Raw genomic sequence first — 25,578 nt, forward strand, 5'->3', positions numbered from 1 at the left:
TTTTTGACTTCATCGTAATTACGAAAGTGCTGGTCAGCCAGGCCATGTTGCATCGATCGGAAGAGATAGTAATCGGATGGCGCAAGGTCTGGACTATACGGCGGGTGGGGTAGGACATCCCATTTGAGCGTTTCTAAGTATGTTTTGACCACTTGTGCAACATGTGGCCGAGCATTGTCATGTTGCAAAATAACTTTGTCGCGTCTATCGGCGTATTGCGGCCGTTTTTCTCGCAGTGCTCGGCTCAAACGCATCAATTGTCGTCGGTAGACATCCCCCGTAATCGTTTCATTCGGTTTCAGTAGCTCATAATACACAACACCCAGCTGGTCCCACCAGATACACAGCATAACCTTCAGGCCATGAATATTCTGCGCCGACGTCGATGTTGAAGCATGGCCAGGGTATCCATACGTTGCCCGACGTTTTGGATTGTCGTAATGGACCCACTTTTCATCGCCAGTCACAATTCGATGCAAAAAAACCTTTCTTTTGTGCCGTTGAAGCAGTTGTTCGCATGCCATAAAACGGCGTTCAACGTCTCTTGGCTTCAATTCATACGGCACCCAATGGCCTACCTTTCGGATCATTCCCATGGCTTTTAAACGTTTGGAAATGGTTGATTGATCAACTCCCAAAGTTTTTGCAACCTCTTCTTGCGTTTGAGCCGGATCTTGATCGAGCAATTCCTCCAATTCGGTATCCATGAACTTTGGCGGCGCACCCTCGCGTTCTTCGTCTTCCAAGCCAAAATCACCACTTTTAAAGCGTGCAAACCACTTCTGGCACGTTCGCTCAGATAGAGCATGCTCACCATAAACTTCCACCAAGATACGATGACTTTCGGCTGCTTTTTTCTTCATATTAAAATAATGAAGAAGAATTCCCCGCAAAAACACATTATTTGGCACGAAATTCGACATTTTCAAGTGTGGTAAAAATATTGTTGTTTACGCTTCAAATAAAAAACTTATACTGACGTTTGTGCCTTACGACAGTAGCTCTCCAATGAATGTTTGGAAATGTGGATCGATGGAATAATAATCAAGTTACGCCATCTGTTGTAAAACCGCACGAACTTATTCATAGTCCTATTATCAAAGTGGTGAACCAAAAGCTGAGAGAGCTAATATTAATCGAATAGTAGCATGTCTCACAACAGGTGAGTACGTTTCAAAATAATCTATATTTTCTCGCTGAGAACAACCTTGAGCAACAAGACGGGCTTTATACTTCTCAACACTCCCATCAGTCTTTCTCTTTGTTGCGAAAACCCATTTGCAACCTATAACATTTTTATTTTCTGGTAGGTCTACTAAATCCCATGTATTATTTTTCATTAAAGTTGACATTTCCGATTCCATAGCATTTTTCCAATGCAATGCATTTTCACAGCTTAAAGCTTGTTTTGTGGTAATCGGATCATTCTTTACGCAAGAAACTGAATTTAAAACATTCACACATGGATCAATTGCAAATACTTTACGTGGTCTTCCAACAGTACCATTTCTTAAAATCTTCGGCCTTCCTCTTTTGATACGCCCTTGAGGATTCACAATTTGTTCTGGATCAGAATCACCATCTTCATTTTGTTCAGATGGTACAACCTCATCTTCCTTATCATGACCACTAAAGGTAGGAACCTCACTTATATTATCTTTGTCTTGCTGATTAAACAATAGTAATGTATCATTGTACGATAATTCGTCATTTTTAACAGTAGTAAACGTCTGCTCAAAAAATATAACGTCTCTCGCCACGATAATAGATTTCGTACGAACATCATAAAGTCTGTATGCCTTACAGTCTCGTGCATACCCTACGAATTTAACAATATCACCTTTTCGTTCAAATTTCGATTTGCCAAGTTTCTTATTTAATGCGACCGCATCGCAACCGAACACCTTCATGTAACCAACGTAAGGCTTTCGACCTGTCCAACGTTCAAACGGAGTGGTATTTTTCAAAACTTTCGTTGGAGAACGATTTCTAACGTAAGTAGCCGTGTTGACTGCTTCTGACCATAAACTGTGTGATAACTTAGATTGCTCTAGCATGCACCGTGCCATTTCAACAACGGTTCTATTGTAACGCTCTGCTATGCCGTTCTGCTGCGGTGTGTACGGAATCGTTTTTTGGTGAATTATACCTTTAAAGTTTAAATATTTCAACATGCCTTCATTTACGAATTCCCGGCCGTTATCAGTTCTCAAAACTTTTATCTTCTTCCCGGTTTGATTCTCAACATTACGACTTAACTCTCATCGGGCCGCATAAATCTGAGTGGATAATTTCTAATGGTTGCTTTGACAAAACCCTTTTATAACTCAAAAAACTTGTTTTCTTTATTTTACAAGTAGCGCAAATCTCACAATTGAAAAACTCTGATTTAATTAGCTTCTCTTTATCTTTAGTCATATTCTCATTAAAGAGCTTAAGCAAATCGCAACAGTTAATGTGACCAAATCTCTGATGCCAGATTCTTAATTTATCATTTAATATTCCACCTATTTGCATGGCTGAATTCTCTTTAGGCTTGTATAATTTAGCTTCATATATATTGCTTTTCAATGGCACATTAAACAATATTTCATTATACTTATTTTTAACAACAGCCATTCATAAATAATACTTTATGACCTCTCTGAATAATTTTTGCCACAGACAAAAAATTTGAATGTAATTGTGGAACATAAAACACGTCTATTAAAGTAATGTCAGAGAACTCTGATTTTAATTTTACATTACCAATAGCTTCAACTCTTACTTTCTCACCAGTCGCCAGCATAACTTCATCACTGCATTCTCTTAATTTGAAGAAAACATGTTTCTCACAACACATGTGACTGGATGCACCGCTATCGAGTATGAATTTATCTCTTTTGTCACTTTTCGCACTGCCTATCCCCAATACTGCATTACCTGAATTGTCTTTCCTTTTGCTTTTGTTTTTGCATTGAGTGCTTATGTGACCTTGCATACCGCATATGTAACACCGACGCCTCTCTTGACCTCTATGTGACTTCTGCTTCGCTGAATTAACGGACAACACGCGCTCTGCTTCTAGGTTGATGTTGTTTCAGCTACACCGTTTGATGCACGACGATGCTCTTCTTCCAGCAGCTTAGATTTTAACTGTACCAATGTTGGAAGTTCGTCCCTCGCCTCGATCGCAACAACAAAATTTTCCATCTCCTCAGGTAGCGCACACAGCAACAAAATAGACAAGAGGTCGTCTGGAATCGATATTTGAAGCTCACGTAGGCTTTCAGCGATTGAACAAAAATTGTTGATTTGTGGGCTTAACTTTTCACAACGTCGAATTTGGAAACGAACCAGATTTTTAAATAATGACACCTTCCTTGCTGGTCCACGTGCGTTGTAAATTTCATCGAGCCTATCCCAAGCCGTCTTCGAATTTTCACAGTCCTTAATATAGATGAGCTCTGAACTTTTCACATTTAACGTTATTAAGGCTAACGCCTTTTTATCGGATTTACTGAAATTGGCCTTATCGAGTGCCGTCCAACTTTCTACGCAGATAGTCTCAACCGGATACCAGCAGTCTAGCGTAATTAGCAGACTTTTCATTTGGACGCACCAAACGGAATAATTTTCACCGTCTAACTTTTCGATGTTTATACCGTTCATTTTTTATTCACACAGAATTTATTTGTTCACTCAAAAATTTATTGTTCACCAAATGTTTTTGTTCACACAGAACTTATTGTTCACACAGAACGTATTTCTTTTCTTTTTTGATTCCACAAATATTTTTAGCGACACACTCTGGGCCCATAACCCTGTTAGCTATTAAGCACGTTGTTTAGCGTTAGGCGGTTCAAGATTTATTAAAATGTAATATAAGGTTACAGTATCATATTGGAAAGTGATAACGGAAAAAACCTAGTGGAGAATTAGGGTTGTACTTAACATAGTATATAATCTTACATATACATTAGGGTCGCTCTTAACATATTATAGTATATGATCTTACAATAAGTTAAATAAAAAACCAAAAAAATTTAAATATCGTTTTACATTTTTTTATTGTAAAAAAAATTATTGAAAATACACTAAATTTTCGAGCTCAAGACCACCGGGACCCCAAAAGCATTAAGGTATTGAAATGGTCTGCATAGTTCCAAGAATTTTGAAATTTTTTGTGGTACTGGTATGGCTTTAAGGACACTATTTTATTTATTAAAATATGACTCAATTTTTAAGACTTTTTAGTCTTTTATAATAAAGGGTTTTCCAATAACAGGTGTTATCTATCGCTATCGAAAGATGATTAACGATTTTTTATGGCCGAAATTGGAAGGTATTGATCTTGACAACGTTTATTTTCAATAAGACGGCGGATACGTGCCACACAAGTAACGAAACCATTGATCTTTTACGGGACAAGTTTCCGAACCGTGTTATCTCTCGAAGAGGTGATCACAATTGGCCACCGAGATCTTGTGATTTAACAGCTTGTGACTTTTTTCGTTGGGGCCACGTGAAAGAGAAGGTCTACGCCAATTCGTGGATGGAATTCGTGAGGCTATCGAGGACACAGGGCAGCCATTTCGGTTATGGAAAATTTCATGAAAAGGATATTGCCCTGTAAGCGTAGTCGTGGTGGTCATTTGCCTGATGTTATTACATAGATGCACAACTAAGTTCCTGCTGTTTGTCAATAGATGCCGCCAGCAGTGTGTGCTAGTCGATTTTAACATAACCTAAACGTCATAAACCAAGCTTAGACATATGGTAAACAAACTGCTTCGACACATTAGTGATTTTGTTTTGGTATCAATACTTTTGGTTTTGTGAAAATGTCTGATTATTTCATTCGGAAAAAACGGCGGCTGAAGCGTATCGAAAGCTACAAAAAGTTTATGGAGATGTTGCTTTAAGTGAAACAACGTGCCGTGATTGGTTCCGTCGCTTCAAAGACGGCGATTTTAATGTTGACGATCGTCCGCGTGAAGGCAGGTCAAAAATCTTCGAAGACGCTGAATTGGAGGCTGGAGGCATTGCTCAATGAGGATCCGTGTCAAACGCAAGAAGGGCTTGCTTCAGTATTAGGAGTTACCCGCCAATCCATTTCCCAACAATTGCATGCTTTGGGAATGATTCAGAAACATGGGGCTTGGGTAGCTTATGAGTTAAAACCAAGTGGTGTTGAACGTCGTTTCTTCGCCTGTGAACAACTGCTCCAGCGGTAAAAAAGGAAGGGTTTTCTTTATCGCATCGTGACGTGTGATGAAAAATGGATTCATTACAGCAATACAAAGAAAAGAAAATCATGTGGACTGATCGTGCTGGACCGGTCATGCTTCTACGTCGTCGCCTCGGCCGAATATTCACACTGGGAAGGTTATGCTATATACTCGTATTTGGTGGGACCAAGTTGGTGTTATTTATTATGAACTGTTAAAATTAAACGAACCCATCACTGGGGAGCGGTATCGACTTCAATTGATGCGATTGAGCCGAGCACTGCTCGAGAAGCGGTCGCAATAAGTGGAGAGGCATGAAAAAGTGATTCTGCAGCTCGTCAACGCTCGGCCTCACGTTTCCAAACCCGTTAAAACCTACATGGAAACACTGAAATGGGGAATCCTACCCCACCCGCCATATTCTCCAGATATTGCGCCGTCCGATTATCACCTGTTCCGATCGATGGCACATGGACTAGCTGACCAGCAGTTCCATTCTTATGAAGCCATCAAAAAATGGTTTGATCCGTGGATAGAAGCAACCACCTTGGCTCCTTGTCACCATAAGATCTACTCAGATTTCTTCGGAGGTCGAGTAGATTTAAAGAAAATTAAAAAGGGAATCTGAGTGCGTACAATGGACATAATTGTGTCTGAGTGCTGTACTTGCTAGTCTGTCCCGAACAAAAAAAAAAGGATTTAATTTAGTGGACTGCAGTCCTCCAACAAAATTAGTGTTAAGCTTGTCAAGTTGGTGGAAAACTTGCAGCGCATAACCCCTGTCTTTTTAGCCCATGCGACTCGAGGTTGTTTTGCCACTGATTGATATTACATACAAATATTTCCTGTTTTTGTTTTCCCTCTTGCATGTTACTATTATTTTGACTACAGCTGTAGAGCAGCACAGAGTACCACTGAAGAATTTTTAGATACGCACTAAAGTGGCTGTGAATATCTATTGTAATGTTTTTGTAACCATATGCGATGTATATTTTGACACATTTATAAGTATATAAGCGAGAATGTGCAATATATGCAACTACATGTGCACCATACACATACATACACACGCACGAGCAACATTTGTGTGCAAAGAATTCTTAACGTTTGATGCTGATGTATTAACTTTGCTTCGCTCTTGTTTTTATAGACTATAAAAATGAAATCAAAAAGAATAAAATATTAGCCGAACGTTGACCTAAGCCGTTAACAAATATTTATTTCCAATTGTGCGGAAACTCTTTAAATTTGTCAAGAAAAAATTCAGGAAAAATTCACCAACTTTTTTTTGATATAGTCTTTCTTCTGCGACGTCTCACTTCTTCCACAAACTTTAAAATTTTGTACAAAATAGTCCTAAGTAGAATGATCCTGCAAGGACGCCTTTTGCTTAAAAGGTTAACTTTTTATATGAAGCGTGGAGCGGTAGGGTAGGCGCACTCATCAAAATTAGCAATCCTTTAATCCAATTTTCCATTGAATGCTTGATGGGCACAAGTTCGTTAATTTAGGTGGTTTCTTACACAAATACATATGTGTATTGTGTATGTGTGCGTGTGCGTAGATACGCTGGTGTCAGCACGCACTATAAGCCATGTATGAGCTTTAAACTAATACTACATAATGCAGGCACCAGAAGGAAATATTTGTAAAGTTTGCAGTAAAATTCCAGTCTGGTTTTGTTGCTAATTTCGAACACTCGTGCGTACGCCTGCACTAAAGCAGGAATATTATTTGTGGACAGACACATCATTGACAATCTCAGCAAACTGCCACACGCCTTCAAAAGTATTTTCGCACACACACACACACATGCGCATGTGGTATAAATTTGTAAGCAACTGCCAAGTACAAAATTGTACATTTTTAGTGCGGCAGAAAGTTAACAGCTCCTCGTGCAAGTACAAGCTCCTCATATGAGCGTATATGTGGCACATAGATACAGTTAGTTTGTCGAGGAAGGTACGAGTTTATGTGTTCAAGAGGACGAAACATTGTGAAGTCTTTACATTTTTGGCAACAAAACCAATGGAATATGGCTAGAAATCAATTCACCGATCAACTATGAGGGAAGCTACTTCATACAAAAAGCTTGTATGTTAGTCAATGTGAAACTTATTCTAACTAAAAAATGGGCAAAAATAACTTTTTTTTTTTAATATAATAGAAAAATATGTATGCGTACTTTTGAAACATACTGTATGAAGTATATTTGCACTGAACATCTTTTTTTTTGCTATTTACCTGTATTAACTTTGTGTCCGCATAGTCGAGTGGGTAGCCGACAGCATCATTGTTGTTGTACCGTTGTTGTGCGGTGCAGACGAGTCGCGCAGCGCAGATCAGTACGACAATCGAGCAAATTCGCGTTGTGGCCTTCATAGTTCTGCAATAAAAAAGGGGGTAAAAATAAACGTTAAAGGCTTGTCAACTAATAGGACTATGAATAAGTTCGTGCGGTTTTACAACAGATGGCGTAACTTGATTATTATTCCATCGATCCACATTTCCAAACATTCATTGGAGAGCTACTGTCGTAAGGCACAAACGTCAGTATAAGTTTTTTATTTGAAGCGTAAACAACAATATTTTTACCACACTTGAAAATGTCGAATTTCGTGCCAAATAATGTGTTTTTGCGGGGAATTCTTCTTCATTATTTTAATATGAAGAAAAAAGCAGCCGAAAGTCATCGTATCTTGGTGGAAGTTTATGGTGAGCATGCTCTATCTGAGCGAACGTGCCAGAAGTGGTTTGCACGCTTTAAAAGTGGTGATTTTGGCTTGGAAGACGAAGAACGCGAGGGTGCGCCGCCAAAGTTCATGGATACCGAATTGGAGGAATTGCTCGATCAAGATCCGGCTCAAACGCAAGAAGAGGTTGCAAAAACTTTGGGAGTTGATCAATCAACCATTTCCAAACGTTTAAAAGCCATGGGAATGATCCGAAAGGTAGGCCATTGGGTGCCGTATGAATTGAAGCCAAGAGACGTTGAACGCCGTTTTATGGCATGCGAACAACTGCTTCAACGGCACAAAAGAAAGGGTTTTTTGCATCGAATTGTGACTGGCGATGAAAAGTGGGTCCATTACGACAATCCAAAACGTCGGGCAACGTATGGATACCCTGGCCATGCTTCAACATCGACGTCGGCGCAGAATATTCATGGCCTGAAGGTTATGCTGTGTATCTGGTGGGACCAGCTGGGTGTTGTGTATTATGAGCTACTGAAACCGAATGAAACGATTACGGGGGATGTCTACCGACGACAATTGATGCGTTTGAGCCGAGCACTGCGAGAAAAACGGCCGCAATACGCCGATAGACACGACAAAGTTATTTTGCAACATGACAATGCTCGGCCACATGTTGCACAAGACAAAAAATGGATCGATTCGTGGATTGCGGCAAAACCGACCGAATTTTTCACAAAGGGAATCCGTGAATTGCCAGAAAGATGGGAAAAAGTAGTAGTAAGCGATGGACAATATTTTGAATATTAAATTTGTAACCATTTTACGTCAATAAAGTTTCAAATTTCGAAAAAAAAACCGCACGAACTTATTCATAGTCCTATTACATTTTTTATTGTTGTGAGTTTTTTGTATAGGATTGTTTATGACTTTCGGTGACACTGACCGCAAATTGTTTTTTGGTTATTTATGTAATATTTTATAGAATTCAGATGATGAAAGTCGAACGCTCAACGGAATTCATACGTGTAAGCGAAATGCATTAAGAGTAAAACTGGAAATGCATGTGGCAGGAAATTTATTTGATCGGAGGACCACGTTGAGGGTGGCTGTATGTGGTGGCCTATACGTTTTTACATTAAACTATTTTCTAAATTCAACCTGAGTTGTGAACATTTCTGACAAGCAAGCGGTGACCACAAGAGGATATTGGAATTTATATCCAAAAACAAGAGTTTGAATGTGAGTAGAGCGAATCTTTCAGATTTGAATGCTCATTCAAGATTCGCTAGGAAATGTCAAGGTGAGCTGCCATGCACTGAAAATTAAATTTTAACTCCTGATGCTTATACTGTATGAACCAACATCACCATCATTGGTGGTGTGACGGTCCGGGTTGAATTGATAATACAATAACTTCGACCAAGAATCTCGATCCTTTGCAGACATTCTCCAGTTTTGCAGTCCAAATATCTTGACGTCGTAATTAACTGTATAAATCCAGGTTTTCCTTGGGCGACCACTTTTATAAGGCTCATACAACTTGAAAATTGCAATTTGAATTGGTCGAGCCAAGGAGCACCAAGAAATTTGGTGGCTCCTAAAACACTCAGGCTAAAAAGCCCATTGAATCTAGAACTCTGTAAAGAGGTTAGATAGTCAAGTAAGAAAGGAGAGAAGTATCAGAGAAAGAGATAGAAAAGAATAGGGACAGAGTTAGTCCTGTGACAATTTTCCAGATTCTTTGGTAAATCTATAAATATCCTACTTGGGCAGAAAATGGGGTCTGCAACCGAAACTTTCCAATTAATCATACACAACCATTGTAAGGCCAATACTAACATATGGATAGACACTAGTCTGGTGGCCCACAATAGAAAAGAAATACAACCAAACCAAGTTGAACAAGATACAAAGAACAGCGTGTATCTTAACTAGGAGCGCTTAGCACCAGTCCTACTGAAGTGCTCAATGTACTAACTCATCTATTAACATTAGGCTGCAAACATAGTGCACGCTGAGACGAAGACGAAGATGAAGACGAAGCTGAAGAGAAATTGCTTGCGTTGCGAGTAAGCGAATAGGTTGCACAGTGCAAGACGAATTGGTTGCGCTTTTGTTATGTTAGCCGCAATGGATTCCTCATCAGATGATGACCTGCTGATTGAGCAAAGCTTATATTTTAAATTAAAACGTATAAAAGTAAATAAAAAAGTACACCCTATAAATTTGGGAAGAGAAGCATTTGGTGAATTTCATCATTTGTATGATGAGCTGCGCCACGATGAAAAGAAATTTGTGGAATATACCAGAATGACAATTAGCACATTTGATTATATTCTAATTAAAATTGAGCCACTTATTATTAAAAATTGGACTAATTTTAATAAAACGCCAATTATATGTGCTGAAAGGCTAATTGTGACGTTAAGGTAAAAAATAATTTAAAATATATTTAGTTATATGCCTTTTATTGATTATTACTTCTTATTTAATTACTTGTTTATCGACTGTCTTAACTTAATTAACGTGCCAAAGCACAACCAAAACCACGGTAACTAGCAAGCGATTCGTCTTCAAATTCAGTACAGCAGCGTTTGAAGCTGATTGCTTGCGTTTCGTCTTCATCTTCGTCACAGCGCGCACTATGCGTACGAGCGACCGAATTCATACGATTTGTTCTGCACTGTTTTTCGTCTTCAGCTTCGTCTTCATATTCGTCTTTGTCTCAGCGTGCACTGTGTTTGCAACCTTAGACAAACAACATTCACTACTTGCAGTGTGGTGAGACTCAGAGACATAGGACGCTGGGCAACAAGATCTTACGGTCACAGGAAGATCCTTCTACAGGGACCCGCGCTGCTCAAAAACAAATCAGACTACATAGTCCCCGACCTTAACTTCAAGAATGACTTTCAGGTACGTGTTTCAGCGAGAACTACGCTGGCCTCTGTTCGGAGCCGCTCAACATCCTGTCTATGCCAGCGTGTTCCAGGCAGAACTACTTGCAATCAGAGAAGCATGCAAATCACTAAAATACTACAAAGAAATTGGTAAAAGAGTAGCTATCTTTTCAGACAGTCGAGCAGCTATTGTTTCCTTAGATTCCAATTCCATTTCATCCAAGTTAGTTTTACAGTACAGAAAGGAACTAGAATTGCTTGGTCAAATTACTCTGATACAGGTTCTCGGTCATAGGAATATAGAGGGTAATGAGAAAGCAGACGAGCTAGCAAGGAAAGGTTCGGCATTAGACATAACAGAGGCGGTGGCGGTTGCTATTCCTTTTAACACAATAAAAACATCCATTGCTTCGCACTACTATGCTTTAGTCGAAAGAAGGTGGAAGCAAATAAATACGTGTAGCACTACAAGAAAAACATGGCCGTCGTACAACATCCAAAGGATGAATTATCTGTTAAGATGCGCTAGGCCAAACACTTCACGTACAATTGCAACCCTTACAGGTCACTGGAAAGTAGGGGATCACGCAGCAAGACGTATCCTCCTTTTCAATCCCATCTGCAGAAACTGTGAAACGGAAGGGGTGAAAGAAAGTATTTTCCACTACCTATGCGAATGTCCAGGTCTAGCTAGAGCAAGACTTCGCTTTTTCGGCAAGCCCTTCTTACAGCAAATTAATGAAATCTCAGACATAGAGATAAAAAGTTTGCTGTTATATCTGAATCTCACGAAATGGATCTGACTTAAAAAGAATAAAAGCAAGACGTCATCACACGAGAATAGTGGTAATAAAACGGCGCTAGTCGCTTGTTACGAATATTTCAGCAGGAATACTCAACCACTATACAACAACAAGTAGTGTATTCCAGTGTGCATTCCAGGGTGTATTCCATCATGAAATCTGCGCTTCGATGCGCGGTGTGGAGATGTAATACCATCTCTTTTTTTTTAATCGAGACGGAGAAACTCTGTATAAATCTGATATTCTCTATTTGTATTTATAAACGAAAACAGAATCTATGTTAGAGCTTATATATGTATGCACAAGTATATGCACGTATGTGTGTGTGGAAGCGCTAAAACTTCCAAAGCTAAAATAACTTTATTTATGTTTAGTTCAAGCTGTGCCCTCACAGATGCGTCACGACGCCCAGTTGGAGCCAAATATTTAAATATTGTTCTTCATCAGTCAACCATACGCGACAGTCATTCAACCAGTGCGCACTAAAATGAATTTATGAGTTTTCGTTGTCCTTAAAACGTCAACCGATTTGTGTGTGTGTATGTGCAAAAAAAATATCTCTTTATATTGCATTGATCATTGACGATGGATGACCCGCAAACACCTACATACGTGTGTGTGAGCGGGTTGTGTAAGTGTTTAAGGGGAAGAGGGTGTTTAAGGCCACAATTGCCACGAGTATTGGTACAATTCGTACTGTCAATTTCATTCCCATTCAATGCATCCATTTACAGTACAACTGCACACATGCACGTTTATGCACTTACATGCACCTGAGCTCGCCAAAAGTGTATTTGAATTTTTTTCTCAATTTTTCATGTCAAATACGAAACATTTACCAATTTTACACTACAGCGCTTACAGGTTTGTGTTTTGCTTGTGGTTTTGTTAAATTTCAGTTGATTTGTCAAATTTCGCGTGTATCTATTATTGACACAACAGTAAATATTCGTTGACGTCCGTTAGCTTTTAATCGTTTTCCAGGTAATTGCGCCGCAGGAAAGCGCTGTAAAAGTGAGACAAACTTCTAAATGAGAACCGGTACTATTTGGCCGTTTTGAACTGGTTTGGTAGTGACTGCATTTACAGCAAGGTGTAGAAGTGTTCAAATTATGTATAAATGCGAAAATATTCTTAAATAATTTATTTATTCTTTTACTCAAAAAGATTGCTATATTTGTCAAGAAAGGGGGTTGCAGAATGGCAGAGTGGTCCTTATGTAGAAAAAATAAATATTGTGAACTCCGCACTCATAGCTTTAATTCATTGAAAGGCCACCAGTTCGGAAGTCGTGGGCTGCTTAGTGAGTTGCTCCGTGGATTATTCACTTACATACATATGTATATACACGTACGTACATACAAACGAGGTAAATATTATATTTCTATGATACATCGGCTTCTGTTTATCAACGATAATTGCTTAGCAATAAATATACCGTTATTGATGGTTAGTTAAATTGCCATATTTATTTAGCTTTAATATTTATATTATTTGTAACTGCATAGTAGGCATTCCTGTTACGATTAAATATTTTTGGACATTCAAAGTCAATTTTCATCCACATTTATGTTCCATTTCGTGAGTTTCTTTTTTCTTTGTTTTTTTTTTGCATTCATCAATTTTTGCTAACGACAGATGTAATAAAGGGTGGTTAAATTTCAATTGCCGATGTTGAATGTGAACCACACCTAAACGTCAACGACACCGTTGGACTTCTTTCTTTGGGGTTATTTGAAAGAAAAGGTGTACGTCGATAAGCCAGCAACAATTCAAGAGCTAAAGGATGAGATATTTCGGCATATTAACGGCATAGAACCTCAATTATGCCTCAGCGTCATTAAAAATTTGGACTATGGGATGGAGGTGTGCCGTCGAAGTCGCGACAGCCATTTTGCCGATATTTTGTTACACTCGTGTTTGAGCCGTACCAGTATTATCATAATAAAGAAAAATGACAATAATTTCTTAAAAAAATTGTACTTTATTCAAAATCTACACCGGCCCTTGAAACTCAACCACCCTTTAGAAAACGTACCAGAACATGCCACTAAATTTCGGCGTAGATACGAGATGGGTTCAAAAAGTATCGCGAATTTCCAAAAATTATTTATTTATTCATTAATATCTATTTTGTCCCCTTCAAAGTAATCCCCATGAGATATTATGCGCTTCTGCCAACGTTGTTTCCAATCTGTGAAGTACTTCAAAAAATCTTTTTTTTTTATCTTGTTCAGCTCCTCCTTCGATGCCGTCTTTATCTCGTCAACGTAGCGTAGCGTCGTCCTGTCATGGGTCTCTTCAGTTTCGGGAACAAGAAAAAGTCACAGGGGGCCAGATCACGGGAATACGGTGGCTGTGGCATCATTAGTGTGTTGTTTTTGGCCAAAAAGTCACACACAAGCAACGATGCGTTTCTGGCGGATTGCAGGTAATATTCCTTATTGACCGTTTTACCCTGTGGCAAGAACTCAAAATGCACAAAGCCCCTGCAATCGAAGAAAACGGTAATCAAAACTTTTATATTCGACCGAACTTGGCGCGTTTTTTTTCGGTCTTGGTTCGTGCGGCAGCTTCCATTGAAATGATTGAGCTTTGGTTTAGATACACCCACGAGTCGTCATCAGTTATGAACCTCTGAAGCAAATTTGGGTCGAGGCGGACAGAGTTTAGATACCAACATCTCATTAGCAATGTTCATGCGATGCTGCTTTTGGTCGAAATTGAGCAGTTTTGGTACGAATTTTGCGACGAGCCGTGTCATGCCCAAATCATTGAAAAAAATCGAATGGCACGAGCCAATCGATATGTCTAAGTCCTCAGCAACTTCTCTAACGGTGATTCGACGATTGGCCAATACCATTTTCTACACTTTATCAATCTTTTCGTCTATTGTTGAAATGCTCGGGCGTCCGGGACGCTTTTCGTCGTTCCCATCTTCTGGGCCTTTAGAGAACATTTTGTACCACCGATGAACGTTGCTTTGGTCCAAAGTATCTTCTCCGTATGACACTGCACTGAGTCAACATTCGGAATGCAACCGCGCACTTAAATTCGTTTTTACACAAAATTTGATGCAGGTTCTTTGCTCCATCTTTTTGAATAGGTAAAAATCGAACTCGACCCGAAACACGTGCAAGCAAAGCAGCTGTCAACCATTAACTGAACATTCAAAATGGCTGTGAGGGATATGAGGACCTGTGAAAATTCAAAATTCGCGATACACACCTCGTACTCCTACATACATGCAAAAAGGCACACTAGAAATGCCACAACAAAACTACAATATTACTTGTGTCAAAAATTTTTACTAAAATATTTATGCGTATTTTGTGTATCAGATGTGTTGTCTGATGAAAGTTGGAACGGGTGTTGTAAATTCTGGTGTTGTCACTCGTGTAGGTACTTTTCAAATTAGGATTATGCATGTCCGAACTACTAAAAAATGCATAAAAAATTGCTGCTTGAGGTTGTTTTCCGTACATGAGGCGACAGTGCTTTTGCTGCAGATGGAAGGACTTTATGCCTACGTACTTATATATGTTACACAACTACAAGCATTTACATATTTACATATCTGAGCATATTTTAAAGCTGCTGCCGTACGCAGTTATTGGAAATGCATTTTACTGTTGTAAAATTATTTTTCGCTATTGAGAACAGCAAAAAGTCTTGGCACTTACATAGATTTAAGCGAATCGCACTTGGCAGACCGAAAGAGATAAAACAGCTACCTAATCATAGCGTTTTTGATGGGATTTAGAGTTGTCATAAGAATATTGCTGAACGAACAAGTTGCAAAGTGCTTTCACATTTCTGGTAATGCCACGGTTACACACAAGCTGAATATCTGTGTGAAGCTCACGTTTATATGCGCGTATAGATATGCACAGGGTAGTCCAAATCCAGGTGTAGCTTTGAGTCAAATTTTTTTGATAATTGATAGATTTTATATTGCTCCAAGTCTGATATTGAATGAAACACGTTGGAGGGCAATGCTAAACTTATTTCAAAACGGAATGGTGTTACAAATTCCTCAAACTTTACGTTTCTTAAAATGATTTTCATCCTTGCGGCTCTGGGATTGGACGTGACTGTTGAGAAACTAGTGCATACGCAGAGAGCGAGAGAGAGAGCGAAAGAGATAGAGAGAGGGAAAATAAGTCAGTGAAGGTACCAAAACTATCACTAAATAAAACAGTTCCAAATAATGTTTCCCCTAAAATAATGGTACATAAATATATAACAAAAAAATATATATATTTTTTAAATTATTATATTTCACGAGGCGATTTTTACTGTTGCAGCTGTGAGTTGTTTTTTGGAGGGTGAGGTGGGTGGGTCAAAATGCCTTCGCACTTACAGCGACCGTCGTCAACTGCGCCGAATGGTGTAGGCACTAAAACAATCCCTCCTCCTCTTCTCTGGAGACTCCCTCCAAGGAACTACCTTGCATTAGTTCGAGAAGCGTCAGAATGGTGTCCATTAAATGGACCAATATTATTCACCCACGTCTGGGTCCATCATATTTGTAGCCAGCTTTATGCTATAGGCTCGTCTCATACCAGTCGTATGTGGGACATGCTCTCAGGTTTCTCTCACATGGACGTTTGGATGTTATACGCCATCTAGGTTTCTTTTACATCTGCCGCAAAGATATTGCGGTAATATTATACCGTCTTTTGCCGTTGTGAGCACATGACTCGACCGTCTGTGATTTGTCGTCAGTTCGTAGACAGTCCAGCTCCTATCGAGAGCTGATTTGTTCTTCTCTGCGTTTTGCGTTGCCACTCCGCGCATTGCAGGTGCAGCATTAGCCTATTTGCAAAGCTTTTAACTGCATTCCAACAGTCTTTTGATACACACATGTTATTGGTTACGCTGTCTGGACTCAGCTGTTCTCTCAAGACTAATTCATGCGTTCGGCGTTCTTCATTGAAGCGGCTGTCAGTTTGGACGTAACTGTCGAGAAACTAGTGTAAACGTAGGGAGAGGTAGAGAGAGAGAGAGAGAGAGACAGAGGCAGTCGGTTCTACGTAACCGGAACGACCCGGATTTATATCCGGCCAAGGACTGTCATTTCAGCAGCATCCACAGTATATGTATGGAGATTGTTTATGCTGCTTTAACAACAACAACAGAGAAAGAGAGACAGGAGATTTGGGGTGAAATTAATCTTGTCATTGTCTCTCCTAAAACTAGTGTGTGCTTTTCAAAAATCTTAGAATATTCCTGATTTCTGCAGAACTGAGTTCTTCCGATTTATAAAAAAATTGTCTACCTAAAATAGTTACGCTACGTCTGGATAGAGCAGGCCCTAGCCCTCATCCAGACAGCTTCTGCCGAAGTCATGTGTTTGCTTAAACTATGATTACCTATTATAAATGAGATCAGTGTGCCCAGACTGTGCTTATTTTGGCTTAGCAAAGATTCTGTGCGTCTAGCATTGAGAGGCAGCCACAATTGTAGGCCGATTCTGTAGGTGTTTCATTACGCCATCTTTCATTCGCTGTTCTTACGATTTACTCAAGGATAGAAGAAGAAAGTAGCTTACACGTCTGTAAGGGTATGTTTATGGCATTATTCGTTTATGCTTCGGTCAGCTTGGCGCCAAGTCTCGCTACTTCATCGGCTCTGCAGTTACCCTCAATGTACCAATGGCGAGGAACCCATATTACCTTTAGTTGAAATGACTCAGACAGCTCGCTCAAAGATGTGCGACATTTCATGGGAGGTTGTCGACTGCTTGGTGAGGGATTTTATCGCCATGTGGCTATCAGTGAAAATGTAGATATCATCTCCAGGTATAGCTTCGCACCGCACCAGTGTGGCGGCTTTCATTATTGACATCAGTTCAGTCTGAAAGACACTACACTAGTCGGGAAGCCGTAAACGGAAGGAGATCCCCAGATGCAGAACACAAAATAACTTAACAATAATAATAATAAAATATAAAAAAATAAAGAATAAAAATACGGCTTTCATAGTTGGAAAAAAAGGTAGATTAAGAAGGCAAATATTACAAAATTATTTATCAGAGAATAAAGAGAACAATTTACTTCCCTAATTCCATGCAATCAAACGTTTTTAAGATAATCATGGACTTGTGCCTTGTAGTTGAATGTGTTAAGTTCAGTCTTCCCAGTGCCAGGTAATGAGTTCCATACTTCAACAGCGTAAATGAAAAATAGTCTAGATGACTTCAGGTAATTAAATTTTGGAACAATGAAACTGTTGTAGCTCCGAGAGCTTGCTGGTATCAACTTCTCTAACAGATAGGCAAGTAATTTGAATATAGGAAGTTTGCTCATAAATATGCAATTTCTGCAACACAGTATCTTTGGTCGCCACACAGATAGGCTCATATCTACCAATCCCATGTACATAATGCGTAGCATTATTAAATGCCACATTAAGTTTGTGGTAAGATATTACGCAGGCGTAAGGCAAAGTCGCCCCTTCTCTTCGCCATCGTTCTTGATGACGTCATGAGCCAACTGACCCTGCACAAAAAAGGCATCGTATGGAGTTTCACCAGACGTCTTGAGGACCTCGACTTCGCCGATGACATCTGCCTCCTCTCTCACAAACTCTCTGGCATGTAAGCGAAGGCGGACAAACTAGTCGCGCTGGCACGCACTGTCGGACTGGAGGTCAACATCGCCAAGACCCAGGCCCTGAGAGTTAATCACAATAACGCAAGACAGATATTGGTCGAAGGATGACCGATAGAATTCGTCGAAAGCCTCTGCTACCTCGGCTGCATCATCACGGCAGATGGTGGAGCAGATGAAGATGTCAACTGCAGGCTGAACAAAGCGGGCGAATGCATACGGTATGGGGGAGTTCGCAAGTATCCAGGCGCACTAGACTACGAATATTCGGCTCATACGTGAAGTCCGTATTGTTGTACGGAAGCGAAACATGACTGGTCTCTAACACCATCACACAGAGGCTACAATCCTTCATCAACAAATGCCTTCGCATCATCTGCAGAATATTCTGGCCAAACACAGTCAGTAACGACGCACTGTGGAGATTAACGAACGAACGAACGAGGAACTCATCCTTAGGCAAATCAAATGCAGAAAGTGGCGAAGGATAAGTCACACATTGAGAAAACCACCAGACAGCATCACGAGAATGGCACTGGACTGGAACCCGCAAGGGAGCAGAGGTGGCGGTCGACCAAAACGCACTTGGAGAAGGTCGATGCTGCGTGAACTAGCAGATGCCGACATCTCACGGGACGGGGCAAAAACAACAGCACCGAACCGTGTACGAGTACTATGGAAGTGTCTAGTCGAGGCCCAATGCTCCCGAGAGGAGTGAACAAGGAAAACTAAAGATATTGAATCCAGCTTAAAAATTAAAAAAAAGTGCTACACGAATCCATTGCAGTAGGTTTTTATGTGTTTATATACCGTTAATGTTTATTCCTTAATGCGGACCACCCTGTACCTTGTATATTTGTGAGCACATTAAAGCAAGACGGGAATTCATGAATGAAATGAACTGAACTAAGTTAATGCACATTGGGTGGTGGCACAAGTCTTACATTTTGATTACATTTTTTGCACCCCGCACACGTTCGCATTTATATAATAAAAAACAACTACTACGCATAGCACATGTCGAGGTTGGGAGTGTATTATCGTAAGAAGATATTTCTGTTTAAATGGAATTGTATAGGAAAACTTGAAAAATATGTTAATAATATAAAATTGGTTAATAAAAAAGGTGGTGAAGTGCCGTGAAGCATTAGTGAATGTCAACAGAAAATGTGGTAAGTGAATAAAATAGCGTAATTTGTGGAGGGAAAGTGCAAGAAGGGTTGGATTGCTTCGCGTTTAACCCTACATTTAATGGGTAAAAACACAAGCGCATGGTAATAATTTCAAACATAAATATTTTTTTAGAGGTTAAGTTAACTATGCACTCTTATGTGGCATAGTTAGGGATCGGTGGATGAATGAATTTTAGCTGCAACCAAAGTCTAACAACTACATTGCTTTTACTTCGCAACAATTTTTCTTTTTTCAATACAATACAAAAATCGGGCTGTTAAGGGGTTATATATGGTACAGTTAGAATGAAAAAAATCGATTTTTTTTATTTTTTTTTCTTAAGTTACATATATTTAAGAATACACACAGAAAATTTAATATCGTTCCAGTGGATATTTTCGAAGTTACACGCAAATTTGAAAAGTGCTTGAAAGTATAAGGCCAGAGCGCCAGCGCTTACCTGGAACGCTGTCCCTTTTATGCACCTGCTTATTGTAATGTTACCTTGTAATGTATTTAGATGCGTAAAGCAACAGTGTGTTATTGTTTTTTTTATACCTGAAAAGTAAATTTTTTATTTGCTCTCCCCAAACTAGAATATATTTGAGAGTGGTAGTGGTATAAGCAACTAAGCCAAGCAGTAAACTTGTGAGTTCGTTCATATTATTTTATTTAATTTTTTCGTGAAAATGAAGTCTTCTAGATAAATGAGAATATCTCTTAACATACGCAAGTCGAGAACAAAAAAGCGCAAAAATATTTTTAATCCAAAAACAGCAGTGCCTCGGCGAAAAAACTTAAAGAACAAGCGGCAATCTCAGTCCCGCGTGATCCGTCTCTTGAGTATCGTATTTTATATTTGATAACAGTGTTTGCAGCAATTTCTGTATATGTGAAATGTAAGATCTTTGACGGAAATGTTAAGTTTCAAACTGCTTCTGAACGAGGACTTGGTTTTAAAATTGTTTTGCAGTGTTATAAGTTAGGAGATCGTAACATAAATTATAGTCCTTTTGTCGAGCACTCTTATGAAATACATCGACGATTTTTGAGAGTCATGAGAGTTCTCGGATTAGGGTTAAAAGGTGCAGTAAAATTTTGTAGATTAATGGACATTCGAGCTTTTATGTCACAGCCCACTTACGATTTAATAATGAATAATATTCACTGCAGTGTAAAAACGGACACTGAAAAACTTTTTCAACAGGCTGAAGAAAAAGAATTTGACTTCCGAACATCAAGGTGATGAACATTCGACAGAATTAACTGAATCTGGCGATGACACATGGAAAAAGAGAGGGTTTACTTCCTTGTACGGTGTGACATCATTGATCGGATACTATTCTGGCAAATCATTGATATTATTGTAAAAAGTGCCTACTGCAAACAGTGGGAAACTTGGAGGAAGAAACTCGATACCGATGAATGATATGCAGAACATAAAACTACTGCAAATCATTCTGGTTCTTCTGGGAAAGTGGAAGTAGATTCAGTTGTCGAAATGCTCCAACGTTCATTGGAAAAACTTGGAGTCATGTACAAAAATTAGATCGTAGACGGTGACTCCAGGGGAAAAAAAATGTATTGGACACGTACAGAAACGAATGGGCACGCGACTCCGAGATTGTGTTAAAAAAAATGTTTAAACAGTTGAAAACAAAAAAGGAAAAAAAACTCTCGGTGGAAAAGGCAAACTTACTGGAAAGATGATCGATAAGTTGACAGTTTATTATGGCTTAGCAATAAGGAGAAATTGTTATTCCGTTGAAATAAAAAGTGCGTGTAGCGTAGTACACATAACAGAAGTGAAACTTTCAAGGCAGATAAACAAAGAGGGGGAGCCGGGAGAGAATGAGAGGGAGAGAGAGAGAAAGAATATATATCTAAACAAATTCACAACATTTGCAGAGAATACAAATAGGCAAAATTTACAAACAACGGAAACAACGGGTCGGCGGACACAAGCCGTGGCAACAACGCGCACTACTCCGAGCGTTTATTACCCGCACAAACGCAACGATTCCAGGACCGCAGCAACGGCACAAATTACCGCAAGGCAATACCAATAAATTCGACACCGGAATGGATAGCATTTTATAGTACGCACAAGCACTAGCCAGGAAACGGAAGTAAGTGCCAAAAAGTACTCAGCAAAAAAACAAAACTCCAAAAAACTTGGGCCCTTAAAACGCCCCAAACAGTAGGCATCAAGGAAATATAACGCCAAAAAGTAGGCACCAAAAATATATTTCCTACAAGTTTGCACCAACAAAAAAGCGCCAAAAAGAAGGCAGTGTTATTTTCACTAAAAATTAGAAACCGCAAGGAACAACTCAGGAGAAATGGAATGGTGTATCTAAGATATATATATAAGGTATAGCTCTCTCTTTCCTTTTCCTCTACGCAATATCTTTTTTCTCTCTCGCGGAACGAAAATGCCTAAAACGTTGCATGGCCTTTAAATTTTACTCCCCATTCTGGCTGGTCCATGGATGCTAAGAAGTTTCACTTCAAAAATATATATACATATATATTGTTCAACTGACGAAAAACCGCAACACGATAAGTGCTCAGACTCATGGTGCAGCTGTCAATCAATTATCCACTTTGGAACATGAATATGAGCCATAACCAGAAGATGTTGCTCAGGCTATACCTCCGATTTATACAGATCTAAGCAGTGAGAATTTATTAGAAAGATATGTAGGTGGTTTTAACCTATGTAAAGTGCTTTTCAAACTTTAAACACTTTTTTTCAAAATGGTGTTTTCAAAGTCGGTGGCCAACATTGCTCGAAAACGACTAAACCGATTAGTCTAAAATTTTAATACGAGCTTCTTGAATATATTTTTTAGTAATTAAGGGGACAGATACCTGTCAAATTTCGAAAAAAAAATTTTTTTTTAATTTAATATAATCCTTTAAGAATATGTCACAAAATTTTTAGAACGTAAATTTAAGTATTTCTTATATTATAGATCGTCACTGTGACGACTCTATTCTTTGCGTTCGAGCGCTGGGAGAGGTATAGTTACGTTGCCGACTTTAGACGCCTTTTTCTCCAAACCATATTTTCCGAATTGACGTAAACGATAACTTGAAAAGTTATTGACCAATCTCCCTAAAATTTGGATACATCTTTTTTATGATATTATTTTCTTAGTAAATTTACAAGTTTTCGAAAATTTTTCGAAAAAATATTTTTTTCTAAGCAAAAATAGTAGGAAAATTCGCCCCATAATTAATTTTTTTTGAAGGATTTTATTCCGCGAAATTTTTTTCCACTTTTTTTAATTCGTATAGAAACTATGACATTAATAAACAAAAAAATGTTTGGTTTTTTGTATTCAGGTCACTGACGCCGATGCTACAATGCCCGCCGATTGAGAAGCCCCGCTGCGACCTTCCTGGAAGAATTGAGTGTACATCCGCCATTTTAAATGATTAAAAAAAAAACGAAAACTTATATTATTTTAATGAATAAATAAACTGTATACCAATTTTGAAAAAAAAAATTCATTGACTTCTTAATTTTAAATAATTTTAATAAAACTCAGGGAAAATATGCCCGTTTACAGGTATCTGCCCCCTTAATAGAAGATTTTTTCGCACCGATAAATATTTTTTTTATAAACAATTTAAGGTCGAAATTTTGGTCAGAAATCGATTTCTGTTTTGAGAAACCGCCATTTTGTCAAAAAAATTTGTACTAGATTTAAAATTACTTTAACGAAATCTGTTTGGTTTTTTAATTTCAGAGGATCCAGTTCAGAGATATAGCGGTCACCGTAAAACGTCTTTTTTGAGAGGAGCTTCTGGAATCAGCTGTAGCTCCTTTCCGAATAAACATTTTTACTCCCTTTTTTCGGCCTTCTTACTGTATATAACCACTTAATAAAGTAAGGCGTATGTATGTATGTAAAAATACTACTATTTTTATCTGATTGGCCCACACCACTGAGGAGTCCTAGAACTACTGATTTTTTTTAGTTTAATTATGAAACAAACTATTTGGTATTTGATTTCTTTTTAGCAAATTTTGAACAAGAAAATGTTAATTCAGTTGTGTAAGGTTTTAGTTCAAGTAAAACCATGAATTAACAGAAGGGTCGTCGAGTCATCTACGCATTTTGTTGTGACTCGTCTTGAATATTTGAACAAATCTTAATGCCTGCACCAAAAACCGCGGTCACACCTTTTCTGAAGCCAATTTACGTCATATTTACCTGATATATGACAATATTTTATTATGTCTTATTTACTTGCCCTCCTTGTAGTTTGTGTCTTGGTTCATTCTTTTGACAAATGTAGGCTCTGTATGCGTGGCAAAATTACCCAAGACGTTACTTTTTTCTACACACTAAACAAACATTTCGTATTGCATTTGTATATGTGAGTATGCAAGTATGAATGTGTTAAGCCCACATGAAAATAAATAGACAATATAGAAAAAATTGTGTATCTGCAGGTGAGAATGTGACACCCTTGTCATTTCTAGAAACGTTTTGGTGCGTTTAACTATTGGCCATTTCCAATTGTTTTCTCTTAGCACTTCATTTGCGCCTTTTTTCATTCAGAAAAAGGTTGGAAGACGGATACTTATCGCCATGGTCGGCATTTAATAATTGCAGGTACAACATACTCACACGTAGGTATGTATATGAGTAGTTGCACGCGTATGTGTGACTATCTAGAAGCGAATACTCATATGCTCAGTGGGAGTGGATTGGATATGCCAGGTTTTATCTTACCTTCCAAGTGAAAGTGAAATATTAGTTGTTATTTGTCAGTTTTGAGTGTGCCTTTGGCTAAAAGATAAAACATTTTTTGTTTTGTTTATGGATATTTCCGGAGAGGTAAGCCAAACACAGTGCTTGTTTTGCCTGTTGCATAAGTACATATGTAGGTATTACTATATTTTCACCGTTCACTGGTGTTTATGTGTTGAAAATTCATTCATATACTCATTTGCAATGCATATCGAAGTTGCCTGTATATGGAAGTGAAATTTAAATTTGAAAATTTAAGTTTGTCGTAAAGGTGTTAGGCAAAGAAATTTAAATCGGTCGTGAGCTCAAAATTAATTAAACGAATTTATGTTAAAATATTATTGTGTAACGGAAAAATGGTGGCAATTTAAAGTTCATAATTTCTATTCTATATTATTCTATTCTATGTAAATGAAAGTATATACTCATACACCTCTCTCTCTCTCTCTTAGCTTTACCGTCTGCGGTGGACCATAGCTTCATCAACAATCCTCCTCCAATTCAGTCTCTCTCTCTTGCCTCATACTCTCTTACTCATACACCAGCTTGATCAAAAAGTTCGCATAGCAACCGTGAGGTGACGCTCTACGTCAACTGATTTGAGTGCTCTTTTCCTTTTGTTAGGTTTGCCACGTCTGTGATTAACACTCCTCCCAAATTTTATCGCAATTGCTTGAAATTTCTATTGACAATGAGTTCGAATTAAATTTTTCGTTAAAAGCGTATTCAATCAAATGAAATATTGGGAAACTTCAAGACATTGTGGTTAATGATTTGGGTTTGCTTAATATTGCTGCAAAGTTGGTCCCAAAGCACCTGAATTTCATGCAAAAAATTTATGATTTCCAAGGCTGAATCCATCCCAACACCCCTCAAACTTATCATTACTGGAGACGAAACGTGGGTTTATGAGTACAACACGCAATCCAGACATCAAGCGAGTGAGTGGAGTGCTCCGAAAGAACCAATACCTAAAAAAGCATGCCGTTTTCAGTCAAAAAAACGGTGCTCCCGGTTTTGGGGATTACAACAGACAGTACTGTCAGACAGTTAATAAAGGCCATTATTTGTAAATCTTACCATGAAAATTGTGACCTATTGTGACTAGTGCTAATAATTATAATTTTTATCCTTGCTGTGTTAGGATCGAATCATTAAATAAATAAACAAAGTGTGGGCGATAGGAGAGGTTTATGTGAAGCAATTCGCCAAAAAAGAAAAGATTTGCGAAAAACCACTCATGGATTTTACACCCTGATAACGCACAGACGCACAGTTCTAAGATTATTCATGAATTTTTTACCAAAAACGAATATCATCCAATAGATATCAAATACATCTGATATTTGTTTTTTTGCGTTATCTATTTTCAAATCCACTTTACTGCCTTCAAATTCGTTTGTCCATCAGTAT

General features: G+C 38.5%; 1 protein-coding gene across 1 annotated transcript in view; it reads right to left on the bottom strand.

The window, feature by feature from the left end:
* Positions 1-25,578, bottom strand: part of LOC128854707 (uncharacterized) — a 95,193-nt gene that overhangs the window by 41,346 nt on the left and 28,269 nt on the right. Inside the window, exons 3-4 of the mRNA XM_054089416.1 lie at positions 7,455-7,596; positions 1,557-1,667 (exon numbers count right to left, since the gene is read on the bottom strand). Of these exons, the coding sequence (XP_053945391.1) occupies positions 1,557-1,667; positions 7,455-7,596 (253 nt within the window). The remainder of the gene's footprint in view (positions 1-1,556; positions 1,668-7,454; positions 7,597-25,578) is intronic.

The sequence above is a fragment of the Anastrepha ludens genome, chromosome 2 (assembly GCF_028408465.1).
Source record: "Anastrepha ludens isolate Willacy chromosome 2, idAnaLude1.1, whole genome shotgun sequence".
In the NCBI taxonomy this organism is placed as follows: Eukaryota; Metazoa; Arthropoda; class Insecta; order Diptera; family Tephritidae; genus Anastrepha; species Anastrepha ludens.